A 26,744-nucleotide genomic window follows, 5' to 3' on the forward strand; every position below is an offset into this window, starting at 1 on the left:
CAACCCGGCCCCGCCCCCGCCGTGACGTCGGGGTTTCCTCCCCACAGGTGGGGGGGTGCGGCGCGGTGCAGAGCTGAGCCAGGGCACATGCTAGACACTAAGTTCCTTTGATGCGCTCTCGTAAAGCAAACAAAACACACACACCTGAGACCAGCACTCAAGGAGACCCCATGTTTCCTCCTTCCCAGACCAGAACCTGAAACCAGGAAACCCGTCCTGCCTTCCAAGTCATTCGTGTCACCCTCAAACATGGCCGGGGCCACCATAATGAGACTTTCTAGCTCTCCACATACAGCCCTTTAAGGGTCAGGAAGACCCACTGTTTCCTTTTTAACATTTGTGTGTGTGCCTTTAAATAAAATAACGCAGTTGTCTTCACAAAAGGAGGCGGAGACACAATTTCCTTTGGCGAGGTTTATTAGAGTGGAATGGCCTCCAGACTGTGATCAGGCCAGGGAGTGGGAGGGAAAGGTAGTAGGCAGAAAGAATACAATTAACGGAGGTCCAAGCCAGAGCAGGCATCAAAGCGAAGGACAGGCTTTTCTTTAGAGCCTGCAGAGGCCCTCCACTAAGGGCTGGAAGGAAGGAGTGGGAGTGGGGGGCAGGCAAGAGCAGGGGCTCCAAGTCTTCCCTGGGAGAGGGATGGAGGAGGTTGGGGACAAGGAATGTCTTCAGGGAGCAGCCTTCAGAGCACCTCCATGAGCAGATTCTCCCAAACAATGAGAAATCTCTTTGTAACCCTTTAAGGGTGACAGGAACTTTCACATCACGTGATCCAGTTCAACACAACCAGGCAGAAGGAGGAGCCACGACCATAAATCATGAGTTACTTACTATTAACTATGCTCAGGTGTGGCCTGATCTCTTCATGTTATGGGATTCGGCTTAAAGGTGCAGGCCTATGTTCTAACATGCACATATCTATGTGCATGGGCATACTGCATACAAGGTGCGCATGAGGAGATCAGAGGACAACTTTTGGGAAATGGTTTTCTCCTTCCACCATGAGGGTAGTCAAGTCTTGGTAAGTGCCTTTCCCTGCAGAGCCATCTCAGTATCTCCCAGAGGAGGCCCACTACTTAAAAAGTTCTACTGCTGTTTCCAATGGTTTAAAATCACCTGATTTAAAGCCCACGACCCTTGGGGCATACCCCAGGATTTTACTCCAGCCAAAAGAGAATACAGAGACTGTTCTTCCTACTCATTGACTGACCCAGAGCAGACGCTCCAGAACACCCCCCAATCCAGAGCTCATCAGGTAACACCCTGGCGAAGGACCTCAGCCCTGTGGAGACCCATCCATCTATAAATGCCTGAAGAGGAGTGGTTCATCAGACCTGCTAGCTGTCTTCACTCAGCTAGCCTTTATCCCCATCCTAAGCTTGGCACTGGCACAGCCCTAGGGGGTACCTGCATGCTCCACTCGGTGAAGGAGGCCTCGGGAGAGTGGAGGCCCTGAGCACAAGCCTGCAGAAGCAGCAGTTCTAAGAAATGCATGCTGACTTATTACAGGGATAAGACAGTTTCTCTGGGGATAAGTATGCAAGAAAGTCTGAACATTTTATTCATTTGTGATGTCTCCTTGCAGGTAAGGTGAAAAAAAAAATCTACCCTAGCATTCCTGGGTGATAGGATGGAATTCAAAAAAATCTGAATTGATTTGTGATTGTTTCTGAATACAGAGGTGTGGGGAAGGATTTCCACTAGCTTCACAGGGAAGAAGGTACTTCAACGTAGTGTTGGAAAAAGGTAGGCGTTGGGCCTACTTAGGCTGGACTTTAGCCCACTGATGCCAAGATGATGTCTACTGGCAGCTCCTCTGAGCTTCTGGCTGTCACCTGCATTGTCACTGTGTCCAAAAGCAGAAGTCGAGAGCGCACAAGGATGTCATGACCACCCCGGAACACACCTGGAAGAGGAGAGAGGAAGTAGTTTGTGGAGACTACGTTAAGCAGCTGATCAAGGCAGCCCCTATGCTGAGGCACAGTTGGGAGCTCTGGCACCCTTAACAACAAAGTATGGCAGTAAGAATGCTAACTATTTCAGGCTCCTGCCAGGCTCAAGTGAGCACACGGATACGAAAGGCCTAAACCTCACATTAGAGGCTCACACCCAGTGGCCGAATCTGGGAGTGCTGAGGGAAGACCCTAATAAGGAAAACCACAGAGCAGGTGTGTGACAGGCCCAGGGGACTGAGCTGCCTCATCAAGGCCAGAGGGGCGAGCCTGGTGGCGGGGAGCTGTGAGCATGCACTGAAGCAGAACATCTTCCCAACCATGTTTGCAAACATTCACCCCACCCCACCCCCACAATAAGTAACCCCCACAAAAAAACCCAAGGTTGGGTGTGTCTCAATGGTAGAACTCTTGCCTTGCCTAGTAGGCAAGGGGTTCTGGGTCTGATTATCAGCATGGAGGGGGCAAAAAACAACAAACAAACAAAAAAACAGGTGTGTGGATCACCGAAGGCTGAGACAGGAGGATTACTTACAAGAACAAGGAATCTTGAGTTACACAGCAAGACTGCATCAAGAATCTGCCTAGCCTCAGCCCAGGAGTTTTCAACCCCCTCAATTACCAGCTCCATCCCCACAACTGTCTCAGGTAAAATAATCTAGGGCCCTTTTTGAGTTAAACTTGGGATATCAAGTATTTACATATGAATTACACAAATAGTTTGCATGAAAATACTCTAGGGGAGAGTGGGTCCAGGTGTTCTGAGTGTGGGAAGACAGTGTTCATTATATGCCCTATTTAATTTTTGTATGTGCTTGAAAATTTCCAAGACAAATTCTTAAATGGTCATTCTTTCATTTTGCTTTGCTTAGGTGTTTGAACCCTTGGCCTTAAACTTACACCAAAGTTTCTCAAATGCTGAGGCCCCATACCGATTCTTCTTAGACGAAACAAAACCAAAAAACAACCAATAAAGTTGATCGTTAGACAAAGGAACATATACAAGTTACTGGAAATATGAACGGAAGACACTTCGTTCAAAATGCAAAAACTTACATTAAGCCACACTGGGACTAGGGGGTGGCATTTGTATCCCCATGTTAGATCTGCTGCTTCAGAGACCAGCAGTCAGGGGGAAATGCCGAAGCCGTCAGGCCACGCCCACTGCAGCCAGTCTCACAGGAAAGGACCAGGCCCTGCCGGACTACTGGAGCACATGGGTGTGATGGGGGGAATGGATGGATGGGAGCAGACAAGGGCCAGCAGCATTCCCACCTGTAAAGCTACCCAGGCCCTCCGCACAGGAGATGTTTCTTACCAGCTAGCAGCAGCGTGTGAGTGTTCTTGTTTTCTGGTACTTTGTCTGACCTCTCACAAGGATGCATTCCCAAGAACTTCACAATATTGCCCACAGCCTCTGTAGGAAGAAACCCCAGCAGTATTAAGTCCTGTGTGTGTGTGTGTGTGTGTGTGTGTGTGTGTGTGTGTGTGTGTGTGTTTTATTTTGTTGGGTGCTAGTTAAATCCTGGGCCTCATACATACTAAGTATGTACTTTCGATTGAAGGTGGTGACACACGCCTTTAATCCCAGCGTGCAGAAGGCAGAGGCAGGTAGATCTCTGTGAGTTCGAAGTCAGCCTGGGCTACAAAGTGAGTTCCAGGAAAGGCGCAAAGCTACACAGAGAAACCCTGTCTCTAAAAATTAAAAAAAAAAAAAAAAAAAAAAAAATGTATGCACTTTCCGGCTGAGCCACAAGCCCAGTGCCAAGTCTCTAGGCCATCACCACTCAGCATATGTGCTCTAGATATGGCCGTGGATTCTTGGTGGGAAGAGGGAGGCACACAGTGGCTACAGTACAGCTGAGGGCTCTGAAAGGCATCCAGGTCAGAGACAGTGTCTCCAGCATTGTACCTTCAAGTGTCTTGATGGTAGACAGGGTGAATGTTTCCTCCTTCTCAAACTCATCCCCGACCTCATCCCAGGCTGCTTCAAAGTTCACTTTCATGACTTTCTGGATGTGATCAGCCACAGTAACTTCTAGATCCTCCAGCTGGAGAAATGGGGATAGAAGTTAGACTCCAGGGAGAGACTTCCTGTTCCATTTCTAGGCCTCTGCCCTGAGCTCATCTACTTTCCCCTCCTTCCCTCAGCTCACTTCACAGGTATCTGCCAGTGCGGGAACATGGTGGGCTTCAGGACAGAACAAGTTATGTTGGGACCCATCCCAAGGTGCTCAATGAAAGGGGCACTCCTCCAAGAGGCAGCAGCCATTTCTTCAGCCCATTCTGTACCGTAGCTGTGTCCTCTAGGAACAACACAGGCTGGACCCCACTATCACCTCAGCTGTGAACTTGACATTTAAGACTCCCATTCAGCCAGTTTGGACTGTGTCCATACGAAGGCTCCTCTGTCCATTCTTCCAACAGATCTTCACAGAAATCTGTTCTGGCAGGTGTTTACAGCGCATACAGCCACTACTGTGAAAGCAGTGCCTCAGCTACAGCTCCCCAGAAGTCTGAAGGCGGCCCTGCCTCATTTTGGCTCAGGAGTGGCCCTTCTCTACTACAGTTGGTACTCTAAAGGGTGAATGGCAGCTGTACTCTAGTGACTGCGGGACGCTGTGGCTCACCAGAACAAATTTATCTACAGTGATGAAAGTCTTCATGCTTTCCTTCTGAGCCAATTAGGAATTTATCCTAAGAAAATAATCAGAAATGCACGTACAAGTGTGCACACATGCATATGTATGCCAGTGCACCATCAGATCCCCGGGAACCGAAGTTACAGGCAGTTGCTATTTATTCTGTGGACACCAGGAATTACACTCGGGTCCTTTGAAGAGCACCAGTGCTTTTTTAAGCACTGAGCCATGGCTTCAGTCCCTGACACTCTCCCCTTACCACATATTCATCCTCATAGCCTTCTTCATCAATCTCTCCAGTGTTGGGGTCACAGTCCTTAACGGTGAACTTCATTACACAGCTGAATGTGCACGCCACTGTGGGGAAGAAGGGCTGGATGAAGACAAACTCCTTCCGAGTCCAGTGGACAAGTCCTGTCCTTCAGGCGGCATCGGGACAGCTAACACACCATCCACCCCAGCGCGCTGGACAATGAAGGCACCACCTCCTAGGACAGGAATGTCCAGTCCCAGCTCCAAAGACAAGACTAAAGAACCAGAGGCAATGCAGTGTGGCTCTGACCATGCCTCAACTGCAGGCTACTGTCTGTCGTAGAAAAAGAAGCTGGTCAGATCGCCGGGAAGATGAATTTGAGATGCGTGGGTGTTTGTGCGTGTCTTTGAGAGAGTGCACCATAATGAAAGAGTACTAAATTGTCTGAAGACCAAACAGGCTTTGATTCTAAACTCAATACAACGCACCTAACTTCAGCCTCAGCTTCCTCACCTACCAGAAGAACAGGCAGGCCTTTGCCTAGAGCTGCTGAGGATGAAACAGGATAATACTGGAAAGGAACTTGGGCCTGAGCAAGTCTCATGTCTGAACCGAGGAGTTTCTGTGCCATCCTCGATGCATAACTCCCATGGAGCCTGGGTGGGATCTACATAGAGCTCACCAGCTGTAGGGTCTTCCTTGGGCAGAGCCACTAGTGTGTAGCAGGTCCCAGGCTGGTTGTAGGGCAAGCTCCGGGCAGGCACATAGGAGAGTACTTCATATGCCTCAGTGGGCTCCATCTGCACTGTGACATTCTCCAGGGTCTGGTCATTGAGGGTGTTTGTGCAGTCAAACTGGGTAAGGAGGAGTAGGGCTCAGATGTTGCTATATGGGAAGAGGAAGAATATACTCCCATTCCCAGCCCTCTGCCTGGTCGACATCCACAGGCTACAGAAATCTTGGGCAAAGAGGGATGAGACACACCTGCTGGTGACAGGTACGGCCATCAAGCTGAGCCCCCAACCAACTCAATGGTAAGCCCTGCAGGACCCATCAGATCTGGGACTGCTCCTAGATGCAGGCACCGGCTGGGTCTCGGGCCACTGTGCTTACCTGGAACACCAAGTGGTCAGAGAAGGTGTGTTTGGTGCAACGGATGACATACTCGGTCTCTGACTCGGTGAGGGCCACTGGCTCAGGTGAGGACTTGAAGAGGGGTCCCAGCCCCTGGAACTCAGGCACCGCTGCTAACTGCTCTGAAATCCACAGGCCACATTCACTTGGGTGTCTGGATCTCCGCACCAATCGTGTTGAACACCCAGGCCTCATATCCTCCTGAGAGGGAGGACCTGTGCATGTCCAACTGGCTGCTCACTCTTGCTCAGCACATTTCTCAGCTCTGTCTGGTTCATGCTACATAACCCTCCAGGAGGATGCCTCTCTGTCTTATGCAAGACCTCTGAAGCAATTCACCAAGTCTGACATTCCAATGTCCCAGGCCTAATCCAGCTGAAGACCTTTATCTTTAGTTCATCAATGATTCATATTCTCTCTGTGTGTGTCTCTGTCTGTCTGTCTATCTCCCTCTCTCTCTGAGACTGGAGGGGACAGCTGTTAGCCACCTGACACAGGGTTAGGAACTGAACTGGGTCCTCTGTAAGAACAGCATGTGCCCTTATTGCAGAGCTGGATGGAGATTAGGCAGACTATGATGATGAAGTGTGTACTGCTAAAGTTACAAACTCAGGTGAAGGACAAATCCTCTCTATGGACTGGACAATTAAGACATAAGGCCAATATGAGCTACTTCTTTTTTGGAGGGTCTAACTCCATAGTCCAGGCTAGCTTCAACTTTGTGAACCTTCTGCCTCAGCTTGCTGAGTCTTGAGATCACAAGTGAGTGCTATTATGCTCAATGAAGAGCTACTTCAGAATGTTGCAGAAATACCAGACATGGTAGCACAGGCCTGTAATCCCAGTTACTCAGGAGGACAAAGCAGTTCAAGGCCTGCCTGTTGGACAGAGTGAATTCACGGCTAGCCTGTGTACCTCATTAAGATGTGTCTCAACATAACAAAGATAACAAGAGCTATAGTTCAGTGTTGGAACACTTATACCCAGCATGCTTGAGGCCCTGGGTTCAATACCAGCACCAATAAATAAAGAAGTAAATAAATAAATGAAACTTTCCCTTCCAAAAACTTTAGCATGGCCCGTGGGTAAGACTCCTCACTCGGCACCATGGCCAGGTCCTAGCCCAGGGTCACCAAGACTCTACCAGGCTAATTCTGGTATTCCTCATTGGCTGAAAGCAGGTGAAGAGGCACATGCCGGGTGGCTGTAAAAGGTGTCCACCCCTAGCAGCTTCAGACCCTGCTCTCTTCCCTTCTCAAGCTTTCTCCCTGCAGTCACTGGTCAGCTCTGTGCCTCACAAGGCTTGCGGAACTGTCACTGCAGCAATAAGGAACAGATACAGGACAGGATTTGGAGGTGGGCTGAGCTCTTTGACATCAGTCTCTCAGTTTCAAAACCAGTGTTTTAACAGCAGACAAACTATGAGGCAACATGGACTAAACATGTAAGGAATCAACAACAAGCAGCAGTGTCTCTGAACTCTGGACACTCCATCAGACGTCCTGGAAGCAAGGCCCGGCGCACTCAGAGGCAAACATGAAAGAAGCCCCAGTACTCTCAATCACCCGGCATGCACAAGAACCAATAAAGCTCTTGCTCTCTTTAAAACATTCTTGGGGGTTGGGAATTTAGCTCAGTGGTAGAGCGTTTGCCTAGCAAGCGCAAGGCTCTGGGTTCGATCCTCAGCTCCCCCCCCAAAATAAAAATAAATAAATAAAACATTCTTGGGGTTGGGCTGAAAAGCAGGTTCTCAAGCACACTAAGCAGGCACTCTATTACTGAGGCACACATCCTCTGAAGTTCCTAATCTTAAACCGAGGTAAAGACCAGGTCCCATGTGATGAGTAGCTGTCAGGCTCTGAAGTCACATCACTTCTGACCATACTGACCATTACTTACCCTGGAAAATCTCCTGCCGAGTGGCTGCCACTTTCTCCGGCTGCTTGACTGTGGCGGTGGCGGTACTTTCTGTAAGAGCAAGCAGAGCTGGTGACCCACAGCTCTAGTCCCATGCAGCATGGTGCTGCTGACCCCATGTTAGTCCTTGGACATTATAAATGCGAACTCTCCTGAGAGAGAAGCATGTAAGGAAAAGAGCAAGCTTGTCCACATGGCTGTTCCCGTTGCCTGAAGCAAGAGGTGACAAGGGCTACTCCCTCTTTCAGCACGTCTACCCATCCTGGTCCATTCTGCAGCCAAAGGAGACACATGGGCCTGGGGATGAGCAGGGCCTTACCTGGTCTCTGCTCTGCCATAGGGGTGGTGGCCAGAGGCACAGACTTGAGGTCAAATGGCTTTTCTGATGGTTCTAGTGTATACTGCTGCAGGGCTCTCTCCAGACCAGGGATAGACACGGTCAGACCTAAAGCCAGTGGAGAGGTCATTTTTCTACCTGGCAGGCATGACAGACAGGCATGTCGCACCTAGGGAGGACAGAGGCCTGGATCCCCCACTATGAATGCTGGATGTGCTGATGCTGAGAAAATCATGGAACCTCTGAGCCTTACTCCTTATCCTCCTTTCCAGAGGGTTGGTGGGTAGGTAATACAAAATGACTTAAAAAATTACTAAGACTGCTGGGCAGTGGTGGCGCACGCCTGTAATCCCAGCACTCGGGAGACAGAGGCAGGTGGATCTCTGTGAGTTTGAGGCCAGCCTGGTCTACAAAGTGAGTTCCAGGACAGCCTCCAAAGCTACAGAGAAGCCCTGTCTTGAAAAACAAAAAAACAAAAAAACAAACAAACAAAAAAATTACTAAGACAATAGAAGTTTCCATTTTATTTACTGTTTTGTTTGTTTGAAATGTCATTTTGCTATGTAGCCGAGGTTGACTTAGAACTCCCTATCCTCCAGCCTCAGCCTCCTTGGAGTACTGGGATGGAGGCAGAAGCCATCATATCAGGCTTAAATGGCTTTATTAATGAGTATTTTGCACTCTGGACATTGAGCCAAGAAGACTGTCATAAATTCCAGGCCAACCTAAGCTATATAATGAGACACTATCTCAAAACAACAATAGTTTTGGACTGAGGATACAACACAATGGTGGAGACTAGCCAAGCATGTGTAAGGCCCTGGGTTCAAGCCAGAGTAACACATACAAAGAGTACTTTAATTTACTTGGCTATTTCCATTGACACGGGTTCAAGCCACATGACCCTGGGGCTTCTGAGATCATATCAATCCAAGAGGTTGCTATACAAGTCCAAAGAAGCATGTATGTTCTTGGCTGTCTTGGCTCAGGGACGGCAGAACTGCTCTCAGGGCATAGGAAGGGCCAAAAGCTCCACAAGGGGCCTGGGTCCTGGGCAGGCAAGAAGACTTACCATTTAGTATATAACCTGCATTGAGGGCCTTCTGCTTCTGCTCCAGCACGTTCAGATAGAAGGTAGCTCTGTCTCTCACCTCATTGTCGTCATCCATCACACACCTGTGACCAGGACACAAATACTCCTGACTGAGCACAGCAAAGTGTCAAAGGGACCCTGCAGGGCTGTATGGGGGTGCTGAGGTGATGCAGAGGTCTTAAAGCTCAGCTGCCAAGAGTAGTCTCTTAAATGACAGCATAAAACACAAGGGGCTGATCAGCTCAGCAGCAGACAGCTCCCTAGTAAAGATCTCCCCCAGCAAACAAGACAAACCAAAAGAGACAAAACACACAGAGGTGCCCTGTGAGTTCAGAGGAGACATGCTTATACCCTCCTCTGCACTCAGCAGGTACTAGGCACCACACACACCGTGCATAAACATACATGCAGGAAAAAACTTCACACAAATGAGATAAAAATAATTAAATCTTTGCTGGGTATGGTGGCATATTCCTTTAATTCTAGCACGTGGGAGGCAGAGGCAGGTGGATCTCAGTGAGTTTGAGGCCAGCCTGGTCTACAGAGCAAGTTCCAAGACAGCCAAGGGCTACAAAGAGAAACCTCGCCTCAAAAAAAAGAAGGAAAAAAGGTGGACCGGACTCAAGAGAACACTGTTAACACACTGATAAGCACTCTGGCTCCTGCCCCTAGACTCACCTTTTCAGCAGCACCAAGATACTAGGTAACATCTCTTCGTTCTGGGCTCCGAACTTGGCCAGAGCACTCACTGCACCTAGTTCCAAGACCAAGAGAAATATGATTCAACAACAGCCCCTCAGGCCCACCTGCCAGAGAGCTGAGGGTGCCCATTAATGCCCAGGGTGGGAACTCATGCCCAAGAGCCAGGGGTGGCACCAACACACTCATAGAGCGGCTCTTGAGCGATCCTGGTGGATCCTGGTGCTCCCCAGCCTCAACTTCCTCTTGCAGTTACTGGAGAACTGGGGACAGAGCAGCAGCTTCTGCTCTAGGGTTCTATGGGCCAGTCTCAAATGATAAAGGCCACAGATGGTACCCACAGTGTCAGGTCACTCAGTTCAGAACAGCTTCAGTTGTAGCTAGGCCTGAGACTAAAGCACAGGAGAAGATACACCCCCACTCAGTGAACAGCAGCTGCTAAAAGAAGAAAACCTTCCTAAGAGGGACGCAGAAGAAAGAAAATGGAAAATCACATGAAATCAAGAACAAGATGGTAGACTGCCAAATCACGGCCTTATACAAAAAGGTAAATTTTATGGTGTGTGTTATACCTCAAGTTGGTAAAGAAAAAAAAAAAGGTCAGTTATGGCAGTACATACTTGTGATCCCAGCATTCAGAAGGCTGAAGCAGGAGGACTTCAAGTATGAGCCAGCCTGGCTCTAAAACAATACCCTACCTCAAAAGAATAAAAAATAAAAATTAAATTCTCTAAGCACTAATATACAGCGAAACTTTAATAAAATTAAATTATAGAAAATAATTTATCCAGATGGCATATAAAGTCTTTCTGACAATATAAAACAGCTCCTGAGGCTAGGCCCTAAGGGCTTAGGCCCCTTTGCCCGCAAATTCCCTGCAAAAGAAGCCAGGATCGCCCCAGCTCAGACCTACCTGCCCGGACTTCTTCATGCTCTAAGACCACGCGGTTATAGATGAAGCGAATGTACTTGGAGGGGTTGTTGGTTTTGGGCCCCTCCTGGCCCAACAAATGCAGGATCCGGGTAGCCAGCACGGTGAACTCGCAGTCCTCAATGAACTCGCACAGGTGGGACAGTCCCGTCTCCTTGCTCTCTGAGTTCTCCTCGATGATGCTGATGATGCAGTCCACGATGGCACGCTTATACTCAAAGCCACCCTACAGAGACAAATGTCTAGCTAAGCAAAGAGCTCACATCCTCTGGAGTCCAGCTGAGGCCCAGATCCTAGGCTCCTGTCTCTTTGTTGGGTCAAACAAAGGCTTGGCCTGGAAGCTCACTGGGCCTCTAAGTTGAACACACAGCAGTTCACTAATAGAATGTACCATTCTCTCAGCAGGAGAATTAGGGTCCAAAATGTTCCAATATGGTGGTACACCCCATGTGGAAAACAATAAAAATGGTGGCACACCTCATGTGGAAAACAATATGGTGGCACACCCCGTATGGAAAACAATATGGTAGTTTCTCATGGCATCAAGTACAGAATTATCATCTATTTCTGGGTATCAGCAACAGAACAGGTCTCTATGCTCATGATCTCAGAAGCACCTGTCCAAACAGTGACAGCATAGAAACAGCCTGAATGTTCACAGGCGAATGGACGGGTAAACAAAATGTAGTCTGTGCTTCAAAAGAATGTTATTCAACACAGAAAAAGAAGGAAATGATACGTGCTATAATACATATGAAACCTGAGGACATTTACGAGTGAAATAAGGGAGGCAGAAAAAGAAGAGCACTTCATGATTCCCCTCAGGTAACTCAATCAGTCAGATTCATAGCCAGAAGAATTGCAGGTGAGAGGCTAGAAGAGGCAGATGGGGAGACAGTGGTTAATAGGTGCAGTCTTACCTGCACACTACAGAGCTGGGGCTGGAGAGGCTTAGCAGTTAAGAGCACTGTTCGTACAGAGGACTCAGTTTTGATTCCCAGCACCCACATGCTGACTCATAACCATCCATCACTCCAGTTCCAGGGGATCCCGTGCCCTCTTTTGACCTCTGAGGACGCCAAGCATATACATGGTGTACATACATACATGCACACAAAACAGTCACACACAAAATAAAATGAATAAAAATAACTGAAAAACAATTTAAAGTGGGAGAGGGGTTCTGGAGAGATGGCTTAGTGGTTAAGAGCACCTGATGCTACTCTTCCAAAGGACTGGAGTTCAGTTCCCAGACATGGCACTTATAGACATCCATATACACAGCCCATATAACTAAACACACACACAAAATTTTTTTTTAAGTAAAAACTAAAAAGGTTTGAGATGAGCTAGACACAGTTATATAAGCCTGTAATTCCAACTCACATGTACATATCCCAACATCCTCCATATATAAATAAAGTTAAATTAAAAAAAGATCCCAGGGTTGGGGATTTAGCTCAGTGGTAGAGTGCTTGCCTAGCAAGCACAAGGCCCTGGGTTCGATCCTCAGCTCCAAAAAAAAAAAGATCCCAGATCAGGGTAGGGTGTAGGTGAGTAAAACAAGACCCTGATTTGATCCCCAGCACTCATCCCACCCCAACGTTGTTTTGCGGATGGCAATGACACAGGAATGTGCTGGATGGGCTGCTGGTGAGAAGGAAGTGCCATCCAGCCCGTGTGCGCTCATGAGCATGCATCAGAGCATGTGGAAATCAGAAGGCACGTGTGGAAGTCAGAAGGCACGTGTGGAAGTCAGTTTTCTCCTCCTGTCATGGCTCTTTCTACTTTATGAGTTTTGGGGTAGAACTCGGATCCATGGCCATCAGGCATGACAGCAAGTGCCTTTGCCCATCTCGCTGGCCGCTCACTTAACTTTTAAGGGACTCAGCCATTAGTGTGTCTGCCTCACAGGTTGTTCTAAAGAACAAAATTGGATCCGAAGCAGGCATGCTGCATGCCTGTAATTCCAGCACTCAAGATGCTTAGGCAGGACAATCTTAAATTTAAAGCCAGTCAGGACTACATAGTAAGAACTAATCTCACGGGTCAGCAATGTATCATGCGCTACAGACCCTCAAATGCTACTTCAGTATCACAGCCGCAGCCACCCACTGGCTCCGACTAGTGACAGTCAGCAGGAGCAAGGCGAGTTCTCAAGTCCCAGTGCTGCGGCCTCGCACTGAAGCCGTTACCTTGACCGCTATGTAAAGCACGGAGCTTCTGGGAGGCAGCAGAAACCTGAGGAGACAGAGCCTGGCTTTTCTGGGAAGGAAAGCACGGGTTTCAGGGCCAGAGGCACTAAGTGTTTTCGTCGCTCTTCAGAATGACCTGGAAGGCAAGTCACTACACTCAGGTCACTTACTGAAGCTCTGACTCGGTTTCTTTTGGGTGGGTCTAGTGTGTCCCAGGCTAACCTCAAAACCACTCCGTACCCAAGGACAACCTTGAGCTCCTGACCTCATTTCTACCTCTCAAGTGCTGGGATTGTAGGTATGTATCACCTACCCCGTTTATACAGTGCTGGAATCAAATCAGGGTTTGTGCATACTAGGCAAACATCCTACCAACCGAGCTACACCTCCAGTTCCCAGAATCCTCCAGTTCCCAGAATCCTCTTCCTTCCTTTCTTTTTTAAGTGTGTGTGTGTGCTCCAGAGTGTGGGAATGTATACACAAATGCAGGTACCCACTGATCTATAGAGACCAGCAGATAGTGTTGGATTCTCTGGAGCTGGAGTTATAGGTAGTTATGAACTGTTACATGAGTCCAAACTTGGGTTCTCTGCAAGAACAGTATGTATTCTTAACTACTGAACTCTCTTTCTCTCCAGTTCTTCTTTTAAAACACACACACACACACAAAAATCATTCTGTGTTATGTGTCATATATTGTGTGTGAGTTCAGGCCTACACATGCCACATCACAAACATGGAGGTCAGAGGACAGCTTTCAGGAGTTGGTTCTCTGCTTCCACCATGGAATCCAGAGATTAAAATCAAGTCATCAGGTTGTGTGGTAAGCACTTCTACCAGCTGAACCACTGCACTGGCCCCAGAGTCCTCAGTCTTAAAATATTAGTGACAAGGACCATCATGAGGATCGGGAGACCCCACATGCCACATATAGTCTCTAACGTATTGAGATTGCAGCTGAAGGCTCTTAGGGCATTAATGCTTTCTCCGTACACTCTTGAGAAAGCCCAAGCAGTCAATGCAAAAGCTGCTCTCCTGTGGGACCCTTGGTCTATGCTGGACTGAAGCAAAGAGCTCTGTATGTCTGTAGGCCAAATCTGTTCCACTTTTTGCTTGAATTTGAAAAATTATTGTATACGTATGGGTATTTTGCCTGTAAGTATATCTGTGTATCACATGCATGCTTGGTGCTTGTGGTAATCAGAAGAGGGCATCAGATCTCCTGGAACTGGAGTTACAGATAGTTGTAAGCTGCTATATGGTTGCTAGGAATTGAACCCAGGTCCTCTAGAAAAGCAGCCAGTGGTCTTAATTACTGAGCCGTTTCTCTAGCCCCCAATTCATACTTGTTTCTGAGCCCGTGAAAACAGCTGTTTTTGTTGAGACAAAAAAAAAAACAAAAAAAACTCAAAAACCCAAAAACAAAAACAACAACAATAACAAAAACCCACAAACAAGCCAAGAAGTGGTGCACACCTTTAATCCTAGCACTTGGGAGGCAGAGGCAGGAGGATCTTTAAGTTCGAGGCCAACCTGGTCTACAGAGTGAGTTCCAAGGCAGCCAGGGCTACAGAGAGAAACCCTGTCTTGACAAACTAAACAAACAAACAAACAAAGATAGAACTAGCCAGGCATAGTAGAACATGCCTTTAATCCCAGCACTCTGAAGGCAGTGACAAGTGAATCTCTGTCAGTTCAAGGCTAGCCTTGTCTACATAGTAAGTTCCAGGACAGTAAAAGCTAGGTAGAAACCAGTCTCAAAACAAAACACCCCAGAACCAATGTTATGTTTTAGCACCAGTTTTGCAAGAACTCCTGGATGGCACTCGGCCTTCTAAGCTTGACTTGCTAATAGGTTACACACATCCTCCTTTCTGCACAAGCACTGCCCTGGGGCGCCTGCTGGACTTGCTGCCATGCTGGTGAGTCACACATTACTCCTGTAATTATGAGCGGCTGGTGCTGCTGTATCAGTTGTGCATGGGAGCTTAAAGTGCGGCAGGTTCCAGGAAACCAGCTGTTTAACGGTGCTGAGTTTAATACCAAGAAACAGATCCCGACAGCCAAGCACCAAAAGAGCTGCAGGACCGCACACAGTGGCCTGACTCTTACCTCTTCCCTTAGCATGGTGAACAGGAAGTTCATGAGCACGGCATGTTTTCGAGGATACTTCTGGCACAGGGCACTGATGGCCTGGACAACCACCACCTATGGTTAACAGACATGCATGAGTAGTAGCCCCTGACAATCCTGATGACTTGCTCACTAAATGTCAGAGTCCCTCCTTAGGCAACACCATGCCTAGGCCCAACACAAGAGCAAGAAACCAGGAGGAAAGCCACTCCATGCTTGGGCACACAGTCCTGAGGTCACCTAGGGAAGGAAAACATGGCAGTTTCAATAGCACAAGTGAGGGTCTCTGTCCCCAAACCCTGCCTGGCCTGCTTCCCTCTGCCTCGCACATTTTCACCCAACATTCCATTCTGCTCTCTTCTCAAGGTCTCTGGTGTGCGTACTTCTTCCCTCCGCTTTACCCTTTCTCTTTCTTTAACCAGCTCAAGTCCTCACATGGCTCTACATTAGCCCTCCTGCTTGATCCTAAGCCAGCTCATTTCTGAGACACAAATCTCCTCAAACTCATCTTCCACTGTCCAGAATGGTTATTCTTGTGTGCAAATCTCACTGCACCATCAGCTAATATACCTTCATACAGCCCAAAGGCAGAGTAGATTTCTGTCCATTTTTCACAACCCACACTCTGAATTTATCCTGCTGTATCAAAACTTGTTCCCGCCATTCTCTGCTCTGATGAAAACTCCCCAGTGACATATTCATGACCCCATTTACGTAACACTGAAATGATCTAACTATGGACAGTAAGAATAGATTAGTGACTGTCAAGAATCAGGGATGAGCCGGGTGGTGGTAGCGCAGGCCTTTAATCCCAGCACTGGGGAGGCAGAGCCAGGTGGATCTCTGTGAGTTCAAGGCTAGCCTGGGGTACCAAGTGAGATCCAGGAAAGGCGCAAAGCTACACAGAGAAACCCTGTCTTGGAAGAAAAAAAAAAAAAAAAAAAAAGAATCAGGGATGAAGAGCTGGGAATGGAGTGCACGAGCCCTGTCTAGTGATGGTAAGTCTGATTGTGGCAGCAAATTTGAAAGGTATCACACATGCACCTCATAACGGATGAACTTTGAGTAAATGCTCTAGATGGTACAATTGCTGGTTTCTTTGTTGACACTATACAACGACTATGCAAGACTATGCACTGGAGTTGGGAGAAACATCCAGGATCTCTCACTTATTTGCAACTTCTTGTGGATTATTTGGAAGTAAAAGTTTAAAAGTTACGCTAGAGGTTGGGGATTTAGCTCAGGGGCAGAGCGCTTGGCAAGGCCCTGGGTTCAGTCCTCAGCTCTGGGAAAAAAAGTTACGCCAGGCAGTGGTGGCACACACCTTTAATCCCAGCACTCAAGAGGCAGAGGTGGGTGGATCTCTATGAGTTTGAAGCCAGTCTGGTCTACACAGCAAGTTCCAGGACAGCCAGGGCTACACAGAGAAACCCTGTCTCAAAAAAACCAAAAGAAAACAAAAACAATACTACAAGCCAGATATGGGGCCAGGTGCCTGGAATCTCAAGCATTGGGAGACAACAGAAAGAGGACTGCTCCAAGGTGGATGCTATCCTGGGTTCTACTGAGTTCTAGGTGAACCTGAGCTACAGAGTAAGACCCTGTCTAGGAAAAAAAGAAAAAAAAAAGACAGCAAAAGCCAGGTGGGGTGATGTGTGACACACCCCAGCAATCCCAGAAATCACAGCAATCCCAGTAGCAATGAAGGCGCTAACACAGGAGAATCTCCAGTTCAAGGCCAGCATGGGCTATATATGGAGAGCCTGTCTTGACTTGAAAAACAGAAAGAAAATAAATCCCAAACCACAACCTTTCCAAATGTCTTTTTTAACATTTAAAGCTATCACAAGCTAGCTAGGCAGTGGTGGCGCACACCTTTAATCCCAGCACTCGGGAGGCAGAGCCTGGCGGATCTCTGTGAGTTCGAGGCCAGCCTGGTCTCCAAAGTGAGTTCCAGGAAAGGCACAAAGCTACACAGAGAAACCCTGTCTCAAAAAAACAAAACAAAACAAGCTATCACAAGCTGTAGGCCTGCAGGGAACAGCCCAGACAGGGACATCATGCTCTGAGCATCCCCATAGCATCTGACCCCAGCTGGCCCGCCTCCTTGGAATTTTCCAAACACCTGCTCCTGTCCTGTCCACAGCCCCTGTTGCCTTCCTCATCCATGCCTCCCCAACAGCTACTTGTGGAATGTCAGCTCCTCGCTGCATCTCAGGCTGGGGCTTGTCTACATGTGTGGTCATCTGGTAAAGCTTATCTTTCCCAACAGAGGACGTCTGTCCCATCCATTGCTGTCCCCTTCTGAAATTCCAGGACAGCAAGAGCTCAATAAAAACTCTAAGAATCAATAAACAAATCCCTTCCTGGCCTGAAAAGTACTGATCTTAAGGTTCAAAGGGACAGAGGGCCAAAGGCCTGAAGCAGGTCTGTACACCCCAGCCAGTGGCGTAGACAGCAGGTTCAGAACATCGCCTTGTCTTGGGGATGCAGGCTGGGAGGGCACTTGGTACCTTGAACTCATCTGAGATCTCCGACATGAAGGAAGAGATCTGCTTCATGAGGCGGTCAATGCTGCTCTCACTGCCCGTCTTGAGGAGGGTGGTGATGGCCAATGTGGCGATGCTCCGGTTCGAGTCTGTGACCAGGTTTTCCAGATCCAGATTGCAGGCGGTCACTGCCGATGGGTGCTTCATGGCCACCTGCAGAGGGACCCAATTCTGTCATTTCACCTAGAGGGTAGCCTGGCCAGAGGTCCTTTGGGGACCATGTCTACTCCTCTCCCAGCCCATTCAGAGGGAGGAGACCTACTCTCGGCTAGTCCAGCCCCGCCCCCTCCTCTCCACCCGCCTCTTACCTTATTGAGGGTGCGGACAGCGGCATAGCGAAGGGCGGCCTTGGGCGAGCTACAGAAAAGCTGGAGCACTGCAGGGCGAGACACACGTGTCAGGCTGTCCTCGATGCCAAGCAGTGGGATACTTCGGGCCCCAGGGGAGCAGCATGGGATCAAAGGTGAACAAGCCCTCAGGCCTGTAGCACGCAAGCCCTTTGCTCAGCAGAGGCCAGCAAGTCCTGAACCTTGTCAGCAAGGGCCCCATGTCAATGGTTGATCCGTACTAAGCACCTGCCATGTGCTAGGCCTTCACTGAGGGGGTGACATGACTGTCTGAGTCTCCCAACTTCCAGGGAACAGCAGCAAAGCAACTACAATGACTTTTAGTTACCACCCCCCCCCACTGCCCACAGGAGCAGGGTTCAAGTCAAGGGCTGTCCAGGCACTTAGCACCCCTCTCCTTCCATGCTCACAGCACCCAGGGGAACATCCCTCAACACCAAGCTAGGGGCTGAGTCCTCCCTCAAGGACCAAGTTTATTCTCTCTGGGACAGTGCCAAAGAGTTGACCCCCACTGCATCTATCAGAGACCGTATCATTTCGTCCCCCCGGCCGCCCGAGCTCACAGCTGAAGTCTGTGTCTGAGCACAGCTTAGCTGTCACTCTCTCGTCACTTGTTTTGGAACTAACATTTCTTCTTAAGATAACGTATCTTCTAAAGCCTCCCTGTCTTTCGTTACTCTGGAAATATGGGGACATCACAGGAGTTATTAGTCAGTGAGCGAGTGCACCTGTTCATTAGTTTGTCCCCAAAAGAGGAAGGAGACTGCTATATTCCCAACTGGATCCCCATCTTCCCACCAGGTCTATACCACCTCTGTGGGCAACTCTAGAAAAAGCCCAATCACTCCAGCCCTCCTGTCACACTCCTTTGCTTCGGGCTGGTCCTGGTTAGGTGTTCATCCCTCTCTCGACTCTTGGGATCCAACACAGACCCTTTTTGAACTCTCAACAGCCACTGTTCTGCACCAGCCCCTCGGCTCTTTACGTTCTGGGTGCATAGTCTCTACTCCTAACAGCAGCATAGGGCGGGTGGGCAAGGCACTGACCTGACGGCCAGAGCAGAATCAACACAGAGCTGCCGGATTCTTGGTAAGCCACACTGCATCCATGTTAGTGTCTCATATACTGGGCTGGGTAGCTTTGACAGATCCCACCTTTACTACCCACAGGAAAGAGGGCTGCTCATGTTTTAGAAGGGAAGTGAGGCCTGAGAGGAAGGTCAGGGGACAGGGCCTTGCCTACCTGCAGTGCCAGAGAGTCCAGCTGTGAGCTCCAGGGCTACCCCAGGAGGCTACTGGGCTTTATAGGTCCTGGGTCCTACCCCTACTTCTTCCTCTGGAGCCAGCTACCTAGCAGTGCTAGTATGGACCACAGCACTGAGATGGATCTGAAAACAGCCCACCTCAAAAGCAATGCCTGTGACACCCCTAGACCATGGTCTGTCTGAAGACAACGTCTGGCTCAGGGCCTGTGCCCAGCAGGCAAACTCTGCGGCAGGGAAGGGGACGTATGGAGACCTGACACGGCAGGAGCCAGCTCCTTGGCACTGCAGCCAGGCAGGTTGACAATGGCCGAGGCAGCTTCATACACCACCATCTCATGCTTGTTCCGCAGGCAGTTCTCGATGAAGTCAAACAGCGGGCTATCACGGCTACAAAAGGACAGAGCGACTGAGAGTGGGGGACAATCCAGCGATGCAGGAGGCCCCATCTAGCTGGCAGACCTGTTCTCACCTGCCATCCTCTTCCTCCAGTTGCTTGCTGGCCACTCGGATCATCAAGCAGTAGGCAAAGGGGGACTTCAGGCCATGCCGGGTGAACTTACTGATCATCTTACTCACGGCCAGACGGTCGTTCTTCCGCACATGGTACAGAAGTCCTAGTGCATGGTACTACAGGACAGGGCAGCACAAGACACAAGCACATAAGGCCAGGTCTACTGCTGTGCAGCACTGAGGCCACAGTATGTCTCTGGCTTACCCTTCTGAGTTTAAGGAAAGTATAGCAATCACTTCCACACAGAAGGGTTGCAGTAATTTCCCCAAGTATTCTGCAAAACCCGCTCCAGCATAATGCTCAACACACCACATACATGATGTTCTCATTTGCACCAGAGTTTTGGCAAGGACTCTGTAGGCACCCTGACTATGTGGGACAAGACAGCTGAACTGAATGAGCTGCCCCAGAGAGCAGGGGAGGGGGAAGGGGGCAAGACCTGAGTGTGGTCCTGTGGGACACAGGACACAAACCCTTCTAACACCCAGAGGACTGGCCTGCTTGCTCCTGCTTATCTGCCCCACTCATGGCCAAGCTGGCTCTGGAGGGCTAGAAACCCAGGGGTGACCCTGTAGAGATGTAGGGTACCAAGGTCACTCCTCTTCTTTCTGTTCACTCTTAGTCAAGTGGCATTTGAGGGCTAAAGTACGGCAGGTATATGTGCTTTCCATGTGGGTGTCGCTGACCCTTAGAGATGTGCTAATGGGTCAATGCTGCCCATAGGGAAGAGCCACACGAGTGAAGACTGAGGGAAAGGGGCAAACCAGCCTTTCCCATCCCTCACTATGCGTGTTTCTCATGGAAGTCTCGCTCTTCCAGCTTTCCAAAGAAACTGAGATTCGGAGGGAGGCATACCAGGTTAGGTTACTGAGGGAAGTTTCTCCGATGGAAACAGCACATCACCAATGCTTTGGATGGCCATTGGCCCACCCAGCCACGTGGGCTGGAATGGCCGATGTTCCCAAACATTCTCATCTGCCTTTCAATGCACTTGGCTATTTCAGCAGCTCCAGGAAGAAACTTTCCAAACACCCATGTGCTGCCCCGGCCTTTTCTCCCAAGTCCCCATCTCCCCACACCCAGTGACAGTGTCTGATGCACCTACTCGTCAGCATCTTTCTCACCTGTACCATGATGTTATCACTGGACGCCGCCTCCTGGGCTTCGTTCACCCAGCGCTTGACCACATCAAAGCTGCATTTCAGCAGATGCTGTGGGCAGTGGAACATGTTAAGGGGTCAAAAGGAAGGGTGCCCTTCTTGTCACACCCCTGTCCCCTCTCAGAAGCAGTCAGAGCCTCCTCTCTGTCTGATCCCAAGACCATGGACAGACAGCACAGCTGCTACCCTCATTCTTGCCTGGCAGATTTCCTGTCTGATCCCAGTTCAAACAATCTGCCATGGGGGGGTGGGGGGGGTCACAGCCACTCACCCCAGCTCTTCCCAATGGACCCAGAGTTTCTGGTTTTCTTCTAACAAGACTCTCAGACATCTTATTCTACCTTCAACCCACCCTGCAGGCCCATTCACAGCTACGTACCAGGGAAGACACGAGGGCAGAGCTGGAGACACTGGGTACCTTGTCCACGATCGCTTGTTTCATGTAGCGCTCCACAGCCTGCAGCATGGTGCTCTGTGGTAGGAGAAGGCGGGCTCAGATGTGGAAGCAGTAGGGTGCAGAACAAAGCCAACACCTTCAGAAGCTCCTGTGAAACACTCCCACTCCGCCCCTCCACCCAATTCAGAAAGCTGCAGACACCCAGGGTTATACTTGGGACAAGGCCTCCCTTGAGAGCCTGGGAAGCAGGCAGAGGGCCGAGGAACTCACATCAGTGATCTGGCAGAGGGCTCGCACAGCAGGACCACGGTAATTATCTTCTTTCCCAGTCATGTCTTTTGTTAGGCTGCCAGGGAGAGGAGGCACCATGAACCCAAGCCATCCTCTCCTCTAATCTCTACCATGCTTGCCTGTTTACCACACCAGCCTCCTAACTACCGTTCCCTGTTCTCACCCCTCCAAGCTAAGCTCTAACCCAAACAGCAGCTCCGGGCAGAGTCACAGAACTCAAAACAGAGCTGGGCATAGTGGCACACACCTGTAATCCCAGCACTCCCAAGCACAGGCAGTAGGATCACCATGACCTCAAGGCTTCCTAAAGCATCCAACTGAGCAGCTTCTCAGTGAGCTGTTCTCTCCTCTCAGGCCCTTCCACATGTGGTTGTTCAGCCTGGACCTACTCCTTCAGAATCCAAAACATTCTGCAGTCCTCTTCTGTTCTGCTTTCAGTCTGGCTGCCTGGCTATTTGCTTTAAACCCTGAGGCTGCAGAGGCTATGTTCTGTATAAGTTTCCTCTAAGATCGAAACATTCTATCCTTCAGAAAAGCCTCTTAAGAAGGAAGGTAAACAACTCAAAATAGCTTCAGGAAGTCCCTGAAACTGACCAGATTCACTAGGCCCCACCCTGCCATAGTAAGCAATAAAAGCAGAGCTTCCCTCTCAGACCAAGAGCTGAGTGGCACAGAAGACTCTGAGAGCAGAGAAGCTGCCTGGAAGAAGCAGAAACTCGCCAAACTGCCAGCAAGAGGTTTAGACCAACTGAGGCACCAGGATGAAACACACCCTAACCAACTCAACTGCCTACAGGCTGTGCAGTGTGCTGTAGGTTTCCAGCTTTATGAGCTGTCACCCATGTTGGGGTGGGCTCTGGTGATGCAGCTGCCTCTGAGTCATTTCTGCACCTATAAGAGACCCTGATCCACATTACTGTAAGTAACCCCAATAAAACTCACTGGTTCACCAAACTGGACTTTAGTGGTATCTGTGCTTTGGTCTGTTGCTGGCTCCCTATCAGAGGTGAGTAGATGTGTGTGATGTGTCTCCCCAGGAACAGCTTTGTCACACAACATCATGGCTTTCTTGTTTGCTACAATACTCCCAGAACCACACATGGACTGATATACATTCAATATCATCTTTCTAAAGAATTTCTAGTATTTTTATTAGTTTTAGTAATGTGAAGGTACCTATTGTCTGCATGTGATTGTGTAAATTGAGTGCAGGTGCCCTCCACAACATTAGATTCCCCTGAAGCCAGAGTTACAGATGGTTTTAAGCCTCCTGATGTGGGTGCTAGGAACCAAACTGGGGTTCTCTGGAAAGGCAAGCAAGTGCTCTTAACCACTGAGCCATCTCTCCAGTCCCAGTAATACCATCAAAATGCACCTGAATATGGCTGTATGGACCCCTCCTTGCATTGCAGTGTCAAGAAGAAATAAGAAAACTGGGAGTTGGGGATTTAGCTTAGTGGTAGAGCGCTTGCCTAGCAAGCACAAGGCCCTGGGTTCGATCCTCAGCTCCAGAAAGAAAAAAAAAAAGAAAACTGGGCCTCGGGTTTTGTTGTTGTATTTTGTTTGTTCTTTGTTTTTGTTTTGTTTTGTTTTTTTAGATATCTTGCTATGTAGCCCAGGTGGTTCAAACTAGCAGCAATCCTCCTGTTTCTGCCAAGTGCTGAAAGTACAAGTGTGCACGATCATGTCCAGCTTTGACTCTCAGTTCTCAAGGACATCTGTACTAGTGACATCTGCCCCTAAATTACTCAGCCTAATGCAGACAATAGTACTTGGCAAACAGACTTCTTCATAAACTCCTTGCACTCTGTTTTTCTTTTCCTTAGCACTCCCTGAAGACTTTCTGAAAGTTCCATGCTGGCTATGTTGTCTAAGGAGGAGGAAGGGAACACAACAGTCTAGAAGCTGGCATGGGGTGGGCCTAGGAGGAAAGGGCACCGGCCACATGCCTGAAGTCCCTTTGCTGTTCATGTAGCCTCTGTCAATGTATCCCATCAGAGGAGCCATCCCCTGCCCAAGACTTGCCTGCTGGTAACAATGATGACATCCTCTGCAATGCAAGACATCTCCTTAATGGTCAAGTAGCACATGCGGCGGAGTGTAGGCTGAAAAGATTCAAAGAAAGCCTTATCAATGCTGCTCAGTGAGAGAGGGTCAGACAGCCAGGAGAAGCCTGCCATGGAAGGCAGTCCATGCTGATGGGTAGTCCCCCCACCACACTGTCACAGGTCTCTCATCTCTAGAGAAGCAGAGGTTGATGTACTCACATCATTGGACTGAAAGAGCTTGGTCATGGCAAAGAAAGCCTCGGTTGCTTCTGTGGTCCCCAGGTGCTCCCCCTGTGGTAATCATAAAAGAAGCCTCAGGTTTGGACAGGAGGTCAGCCAGGATAGACCTTCAGAGCCTGCAGAGGGGCTCCAGGCAACAAATGAGAGCTGGAAACTCAGAGGACCCAGGACTGGACCCTTTGTTCCAACCACAGAGCTGTCCAAAGGGTACATCTCCATTTACATGCTACTCTACCCCCCACCCCCATTCCCTGCCACCTGCATCTTGGTACCTGGTTTATGAGGTAAAGGATCTTGGTGAGGATGTGGGCACATTTCCGAGGGTTGATAGGAGTTTCATTAAAGACCCTAGCCTGTGAAGAAGCAACTGTTACCTCCAACATAGTACACTTCCCTTCCATAGCCAACCTTGAGATCATGAAGGGCCTGGAGAACCACAGGGTGTGTATTAACAACTCATTAGTACATATAAATGTATCCTCAAATGGTAAGAGTTTATTTTTCTTCCTTTCTTAATTTATTTTATTTTATGTGCACTGGTGTTTTGTCTGCATGGATGTCTGTGTGAGGGTGTCAGAAGCCCTGGAACTGGAGTTACAGACAGTGTGAACTGCCATGTGGGTGCTGGGAATGGAAACCAGATCCTCTGGAAAAACAGCCAGTGTTCTTAACACTGAGCCATCTCTCCAGCCCCAAGTTTACTTGTCTTAGCTCATCTACTGACCATACCTGCAGTCTTTGTTTGCACTGCCCTAGTGACTACCGACGCTGAGCAAATATAATGAACAACCAGCACTCTATACATGTTAGTATTCTGACAGTATGGAAGGTATTTCTGACCAGACAGACAGGTGTGGTAGAACTTGCCTCTTGGAGCACTGCACTCTTCTCCAGGTGCTGGAGGGGGCTGGAGCCTCCACCTACAGTGAATAGAGAACACTGATTACAGGTTGTAACCCTGAATTAATTTCTTTCCTTCTTTTTCTTTTTTGAGACAGTCTCATGCTGGCCTTGAACTTGGAATGTAGCAGAGAACCGTCTTGAGCTTCTGATCTTCCTGCCTCCACCTCCTGGTTTATGTGGTGCTGTGGATCAAACACAGGGCTTCATGCATGCTAGGCAAGCACTCTACCAACTGAGTTACATTCCCAAACCGTGACCCTAAACGTCAAGACTCTGCCCAACACAGGGAAGGGGAAGAAGTCTCTACCAGTGGCAGTCAAGACTCTCTGTCTATAAATCCTGTTAAGGGAAGTCCCCTCCTCCCCAGACCATTTGCTAACAGTCACCCAGCACCATTTCTGTGTCTCTCATGGTGCCACATTTTGCATTCATTCATGTAACCAGAACTTGAGTCTGTGTGCCAGTGACAACCAACACTAGCCAACCTGTGACTTGAGTTTCCCCAACAGCAGACGTTACATTTCTCATTAATTACGTGTTATTATCTGGTTGCTGTCTGGTCCCTCCACTATGCGATCATTCTAATATTCCTACTGCAGACATTGCGTGTCCCAATGGTTTTAGCTACGGCAGTATCAGGATCCCTGAGGTGCCTGATGTTCAGTATATGCAGTTTATTGAATGAATGAAACAGTGAGGGTTCTTAGCTGCAGGACTGGTTACGCCCAGATTGGCTGGTACCAGCTCAGCTCTGGCAAATACCAAGAGGGCAGAGTTCAGTACAAGGGAGCATAACCTGGGCCCCTCCTCTGATAAGATGGGGAAACTGAGGCCCAGGGAGGAGCGTGACCCGCACAAGGTCACACAGCAATCCTGGCCAGAGCTGGCGGGTGCTAACAGCGTGTCCCCTCCGAGGACAGCTATGGACCTGCGCACAAGCCCCTGCCTCTTTTGGGCCTCGACTCTGGTTCTGACAGAGGCCCGGAAGAAGGGAGCCCAGGAAGGACCTAGGAATCTGAGCGAGGATCTGGCCTCCCCAGGCTTTCAAGGGTCCCTCACCCGACTCCTCGTCCTTCTTGTCGAATTTCTTCAACATGGTGCCAGCGGAAGCTCCACGCAGCAGGGAGATGCTCAGAGTAGCGGTGAGAGCAGCCTCTCCCGGCGGCTTCCGTACTCCCGCCCGCCACGTCGCCCAGAGCGCTGCGCTGTGGACAGCGCCTGCGCACTCTGTGCTTGGCGCCTGCGCACAACCGCGCCCGCCGTACTTTCTGCTCCGGGACACGGAGACAACCGAGACCTAGGTGAGTGGTGGAGGGCGGAAGGGGAGGGCTGAGAACGTTGGTGAAAGGGGCGTGGCTTGGCACTGGGGGCGGGGCCCTGGACCTGAAGTTGAAGTTGCTCCGCCTCTGCGCCCCCGTGTGTTCCTGGTGTTTGCAATTTCCCCTGGCTAATTTTAAAGGGCATTCTGTCGTGAGAATTGCAGCACAGCACGTCGTCGGCCCTGTTATTGTGTATTGTCTTTTTTCGCAAGCCTCACCAGCTGCTCATCTTTGTCAGTCCCTCTGTCCTGTTTTCCCTTTCTTTCTGAGTCACCGTCCAACATCTCGTATTTTTAATGTTTTGCTTTATTGATTTTTATGCATTGCCTTGGATAATGTTGTTCCTAGTAGTTGCTCAGTAAGTTCTTGTTGAGTGAATTAATGCATGGAATTGCTCTCAAATTCACATCTGCCCGGTCCTGTGCA

General features: G+C 49.2%; 1 protein-coding gene across 1 annotated transcript; it reads right to left on the reverse strand.

Annotated features, from left to right (window-relative positions):
* Positions 1 to 399: 399 nt before the first annotated feature.
* Copg1 (COPI coat complex subunit gamma 1) lies at positions 400 to 26,261 on the reverse strand. The gene is made up of 24 exons (XM_036181011.1): positions 26,059 to 26,261; positions 24,964 to 25,016; positions 24,369 to 24,449; positions 24,076 to 24,147; positions 23,834 to 23,913; positions 21,788 to 21,863; positions 21,500 to 21,592; positions 21,085 to 21,171; positions 19,919 to 20,076; positions 19,703 to 19,836; positions 18,147 to 18,214; positions 17,803 to 17,991; positions 15,269 to 15,364; positions 10,944 to 11,187; positions 10,010 to 10,085; positions 9,311 to 9,414; positions 8,221 to 8,346; positions 7,884 to 7,952; positions 5,964 to 6,106; positions 5,533 to 5,704; positions 4,857 to 4,954; positions 3,868 to 4,006; positions 3,274 to 3,372; positions 400 to 1,909 (listed from the first exon to the last, which is right to left on the reverse strand). The coding sequence occupies exons 1-24, from the start codon at positions 26,093 to 26,095 to the stop codon at positions 1,779 to 1,781; spliced, it is 2,625 nt and encodes an 874-aa protein (XP_036036904.1). The 5' UTR covers positions 26,096 to 26,261; the 3' UTR covers positions 400 to 1,778.
* Positions 26,262 to 26,744: the final 483 nt, after the last annotated feature.

The sequence above is a fragment of the Onychomys torridus genome, chromosome 3 (assembly GCF_903995425.1).
Source record: "Onychomys torridus chromosome 3, mOncTor1.1, whole genome shotgun sequence".
NCBI classification, from domain to species: domain Eukaryota; kingdom Metazoa; phylum Chordata; class Mammalia; order Rodentia; family Cricetidae; genus Onychomys; species Onychomys torridus.